Here is a 6000-nt window from a genome sequence, read left to right as displayed (position 1 = left end):
CTGAAAGGAGGCTGGAGTGAGATGGCTGTTGGTCTCTTCTCCCGGGATACCAGTGATAGGACAAGAGGAAATGGGCTCAAGTTGCACCAGGGGAGGTTTAGACTGGTTATTAGGAAGAATTTCTCTTCTGCAAGAGTGATGAGGCATTCAAACGGGTTGCCCAGAGAGGTGGTGGATTCACCATCCCTGGAGGGGTTCAAAGAAAGTGTAGACGCGGTACTTCAGGACATTGTTTAGTGGTCATGGTAGTGTTGAGTGGTGGTTAGACCTGATCATATTAGCGGGCTTTTCTAGTCTTAATGGTTCTATGGCTCCCGGGGCAGGCAGTGGTTCCCATGGAGTCTTTCTTGCTGGACCGTGGGCTGCTCCATCACATGGTGAGCAGGAGTCCCCAGCCCAGCTTCAGGTGGTGGAGGGATCTGTTATGTTCTCCTGCAGTTGCCAGGGGGAAGCGGGCACTCCTCGCTCTGTTTCGACTAAATTGGAGCAGCAGACTCAGTCCTGCCATGTCCCTTCCTCTCAGTTATGGGGCAGATGCTGGCATTTAGATTAACTAAATGTGCACGCAGGGTGGGCACGTCCAGGGGAAAAGATGGCTGAAAAGTAGGAGGATGTGGGTCATAAAACTGGTGTGGAAAGATGCTTGTGGGAGCCAGGATCAAAGAGGCTGTGAGTGGTCCATCACACAGCAGGTAGCAGAGCAGTACTTCTCACCTGGCTCCATGTGGGTTCAGGGAGAGTCCAGAGAAGTTCAGAAGACAAGTCTGTTGGTAGCTACTATGTACTTAAAACCCACATCTGGTTCAGTAAGCTTTGCCCCTCTCCATGGCCAAGTTCAGCATTCGCTCTTTCTCCTCGCTCGCCCTCTCCAGCTTGGCCTGCCCTGCTGACTTTCTGCCTGCTCTACCGTGCAGCAGTTTGTTGCTGCTTCTCCTGGAGGTGTTGCAGCTGCTTTTTTAGTGAATCGACCTCCCAGGCATAGGTACTCACTTGCTGGCTCTGAGCTTCTAGCAGCTCCTCTTCTTGCTCCTGAGCCCTGCGACTTTCATGAGCACACTTCTGTAAGGAGTCTAACTGCTGTGAGAGTCTTCTGGCCCGGACAGCAAGCTGGAACACTTGCTTCCTTCTCCCTCACAGGCTGGCTGAAGAGCACTTTTTGTTCTCCTGGCGCAGGCACTTGTTCTCCTCCCACAGCTGCATATACTGTTCCCTTTGTTTGTCCTTGAACTGGATCTCATTCTTTAATGGTTGCTGGCCAGATCCATGAAGCGCCTCTCCAAATGCTGATCTGTGGGCTCTGGGTTTTCATTTTCGCAGCATCCTCTATCCTCAGTTTCTGCAGATCCATTTTGAGCTGCTCCAGGTGTCTGCAGCCTTTGCTTACATCCTCTGCTTTTTTCTTCAGTATTCAGATAAGCTGATGCTCTGCTTCTAGGCATGAATACAGCAGAGTCTTCTCTCCAGGGCTCTCACAGAGTTCCTCAAGGCCTTTTGTCACATATTGTATGTCTTTGCCCATCTCTGGATCCCACATGGGTTTGGCCAGCCCTGCCTCTCTCTCATCCTGAGCCATGGAGCCCCTCCTTTACACAAAGACGCGCAAAATTTTCCTGTGATCGCTTTTCTTGGTGACGTTCAGTGTATTGAAATGATACGTGCCAGCTGTGTGGCCAACGCTACTGCCATAAGCTGGTGGAGCTTCTCTGGAAGTCCAGAAAAACCAGTGAAGGGGGGACAGGACCTCCTGAAACCAAGGCAGCCTGCAACCGATGGGATCCTGCAGCCCTCCTTGCCTGCTTTGCCCAGCTACAAAGTCAGGAGGACTGAGGAGAAGGATGTCAGGCTCCATGATGCAAAAGCAAAGAATGTAGGCTTAGTATTTATGCAAGCCTGTTCATTTGCTGATTACTCACCTTGCTAATTATTCCTTCTCAAAGTGCTGCTGCTGTAGCTACAAGAAGTACTATTATCTTTAGGTAAAAAGCTTGTAAGTAGCAAAGCTGTAAATAATTCCTTAAGCAGTCCTTTTCCTCTGCCTTTATTTTCCCCTACGGATCGGGTATGATAAATGCAAGTCAAACCTGGAGGGTTACATCAAACTTCTAATGGATTTATAAGATTGTAAAAGTCTATTGCTCGTTAACAATAACTGAATAGCCTAATCCCGTGCTTAGTGATTTATGGCTAATATGAAAGATCTGTACAATGCTAATAATGACTGAATGCCCTGTGATACAAAGACTCGGTGCCTGGAGAGATGGTTCATGGAATTTTGATGCTGTTTGGCTGGATTATTTTAGTTGTGCAGTTTTAAAAGTCTGGTTCCTCAGGTAAGAATAAGGGTGCTGTATCCCCTTGGCAGTAATCACACGGCATGCTACCAGATGTAGGAAGAGTCAGCCTAAAACTGATCTGTGAGTTTTTTCGTTCAGATGTGGGCCTGGAATGACGCAGCACAATGATAATCAGGTTTTATGAATTCCTGGGCTTTGACTGGAGGTAAAGATAGGATGTGGGAAGGAGCCAGCTTAAAGGAAGGGTGAAAATCTACAGCAAAACCAAATCCATGCCTATGAAGCACAGAGTTTCAGAGCTGCATGGCAGGGACACTACCTCTCTCTGTGCCATCCTGCACTCCCCTACTGCTGTTGCTACCTTGGATCCTGCCAAAACATTTGGGAATAACAGAGGAGAGGAAAGGACTAAACGATCTAGGCCATCCAGTGGAAATAAGATGAAGAGCAGGATTTAAGAGGAGAAAAATGTTTTCTTACCAGGTGTTTTCTTTCCCCTGGCCATTTGTTGCTGTTCTGGCCATGGGGTTTGTGTATCCATGGAGATAAGAGGCTGAATCCAGTCACCCCAGAGCTCATGCCGTCATCTGGGCTGGCTGGAACTGGGCCAGCCCCATGAGAGCAGCTGAAAGATCTGGGAGTGTTTCTTAGCAAAGAACCACTACCAACACTCACAAACGCTCAGGTCTGGTCAAGGGAAGAGGATTTCCACAAGCCTGAAGAACTCTCTCCCTGCTTGCACCCTGTGTGTGCCAGAGGAGGTGGGAATAGCATGTTCTGAGCTCAGAACATGCTGCACATCTGCAGTAAGAAAACAGAGCCCTTGCCCAAAACAACTTGCAACTTTATTTGGCAGTTAATGAAATATCTGGCAGATGGGATAGGTAAGGGAAAAACAGATGCAGCTGGAAGGAAAAAGTCAGTGTGGGTTTTGCTGATTCCACTGAAAAGGATACAGAGCAAAGAGGAGCGAACGATGTGTGTAAGGGATATGAAGCAAACACGACAAGAAGGACCCAGGACCAGATCTTTGAGAATGGGTAAAATGGGAGCGATGCGGGTTGCTGCACCAGGTCAGGTCTGTGGGCTTGCTTGCAGAAACGGGAGGGAGAACAAGGAATGGGAGGTCTCTGAACACAGGGCATGGAAGGAGAGCTGGGACTTTGAAGCCTGGTTTATAGGAAGTAAAGACAGTGTAATTCAGAACATATATATGTGTGTGTACCATAAAAACTCCATTCTGGGCTTAAGCAGAGACAACCTTGTAAAGTGAAGAGGAAAAAAAAAAAAAAGTAGGAAAAAGAAGTGTTGTGGTTTTCCCACTCATGTCTCTGGACAAGGACAGATAGATGCAAAGACATCCAGGAGCGTGGCTCATTGTTATAGCAGCTAACCTGGAGTCAAAGCACAGCTGTCAATTTATCAAATGGCCCTTTAGCGAGTGACCAGCGACACACCTGTAAAGTTTTGTTTATGGATAACTGAAACCTTTCCTTTTAAATGTAGCACAAATAAACTAGTTGCCTTGAAACTTTGTCCTGATGGACTTCATGACGTTGCATTTCGCTGTCAATGTGTTACTGATCTGGACCACACTGCTGTAGTTAGGAATGATAATGAGTTTGGTGGGCAGCTCTGTTTGTTACGTGAACCACATCCAGAGGAATGTCAAGAAATACTGATAAGTCTTTATTTTTAAAAGTAAATTTCGCATGACTCTAGTTTGATATTTTTAACAGAATTTTCTGATGGTTTACATGATTAGATGCAACCATTACCATCAAGCAGCTTTTAATAAATCAACATAATGTCCTCAAGCAGGAGGTGAAATTGTAATGTTTCTACTCTGTAATTAAATCCTACAGCATGCACAGGGTAATCAAAGTACTCTTCCCACTGATAAAGCAGCTTGTTTTGTAATCTTCCCTTCTCCTGAAGTTCATCTCACCAGGACAGCTTGGACTTTTCTTATGTATAACATTAGTAGAACACTAAAAAGGTGATGGGATCTTCTCACTGCTGAAAAACATCTAAAGGGCAAGGGTCAAGAGGCCCGATTCTTTTCAGTGGTGCCCAGTGACAGTACAAGGGGCAATGGGCACAAACTGGAACCCATGGAGTTCCACCTAAACAGAAGGAAGAACTTCTTTCCTGTGAGACTGATGGAGCACTGGAACAGGCTGCCCAGAGAGGTTGTGGAGTCTCCTGGAGATTTTCAAAACCCACTTGGACGTGATCCTGTGCAACCTGCTGTAGGTAACCCAGCTCTGGCAGGGGAGTTGGACTTGCTGATCTCCAGGAGTCCCTTCCAACCCTTACCATTCTGTGACTGTGATAAACACAGCTGGTAAAGCTCTGCTGAAAATAAAGATCTGTGGCTTGATGCAAACTAACAATGACAAGAAGTTTAACATATCTAGCATTATTAAGTACTAATTTACTTTCCAAAGACACTGCTGTGACTGACTCTGCTCACCTCCTGTAAATTTGGAAGCAAGAGGAAGACTCACTTTAGTGTGTGGTGACAGCTGTCCTTACAGGTTTTCCTATAATAGTCTCAATCTTCTACGCATGCTGAAAAAGGTTACTAAAAACTAGGGAGGAGCACTGAATTTTTGGACTAAAGGGTTCATTTTGGTTACATGGCTCAGTTTCTTGGTTAATCTAGACGAGTACATAATAGTGTTGTGTCATTAATCACACTCATTAATTACATGTGCAGCGCATAAGTGAATATCACAGAATCACCTCTGGAGATCATCTAGTCCAAACCCCCTGCCAAAGCATGGTCACCTGCAGCAGGTTGCACAGGAGGGGTTTCAAAAGTCTCCGGAGAAGGCACCTCCACAACCTCTCTAGGCAGCTTGTGCCAGTGTGTGTTCATGGCTACGATGTTCAGATAACTTCTCAAAATTTTAACTGAGTTCTGTTCTATTTAGTGTAGTTGTAAGCAGTGTCTTTTGAAATGAGGGCAAAGTGCTGTGCTTGTCTCTAGGATGGTTCAAGAATAGCAAGACATATGTTCTGCTTGACCTAAAGACAAGGAGATTGACACAGTGACAAACCAAACAGTTTACCTCAATGGCAGTCAAAGTTAACTATCAAAATTTTGTACAGATTACATGACACTTGCCTACAAATCTAGAGCCTCAAGACCCCACCCCTACAGGTTAAATCCCAACGCTATCTTGACATAGCACCGATGCATTTGAGCTTCACAGGCAACAAGAAGAACTTTAATCCTGTGAAATTGCAGGTCATGTTCACAGCGACTTACATTTTTGGTGAAAAATAACTGTCCTAGGCAATGGCTACAAATAAACCAGGTGCCTTTCTGCTCTTCCAGAATCACCCCTGCAGTACGCAGGTTGTTCCCTGGCCATACAGGAATGTTTTGCAGCCATCTGGCCGAGTAGGATCAGTGGCAGCTTCACTCTCACCCACGGCACCTGAAGCGGTAAGAGAGCAAGACTGGCAACTACTTTTGGCATTTGTGAGCTCCACAGGCTGCCTGGCTGATGTGGGCTCCCCAGCAGCTTGAAACACACCTTTTTTCCACTCCTAGTGTATAATAAATACCAAGTAGCATTTAAATTCCTATTATTAAATTAAGCAATGGAGTTGGAGCTGTGAAGAGCTCCTTTCTCCTCTCTACTCTGAGGAGCAAGATTTAAACAGTTTTTACACCTACACAGTTGGAACAAAT

At 45.9% G+C, this 6000-nt stretch overlaps 1 protein-coding gene across 1 annotated transcript; it reads right to left on the bottom strand.

Moving 5' to 3' along the window:
* Positions 1-803: 803 nt before the first annotated feature.
* CCDC89 (coiled-coil domain containing 89) lies at positions 804-1573 on the bottom strand. Its single transcript, XM_008939174.1, is given in 4 exon segments — positions 804-906; positions 908-1233; positions 1236-1285; positions 1288-1573. Coding segments are annotated over 4 exon segments (765 nt in total).
* Positions 1574-6000: the final 4427 nt, after the last annotated feature.

Source organism: Merops nubicus, unplaced genomic scaffold (genome assembly GCF_000691845.1).
Source record: "Merops nubicus isolate BGI_N331 unplaced genomic scaffold, ASM69184v1 scaffold11204, whole genome shotgun sequence".
NCBI lineage: Eukaryota > Metazoa > Chordata > Aves > Coraciiformes > Meropidae > Merops > Merops nubicus.
The sequence above is the reverse complement of the archived record's forward strand: the minus strand, read 5'-3'. Positions and strand labels throughout refer to the sequence as shown.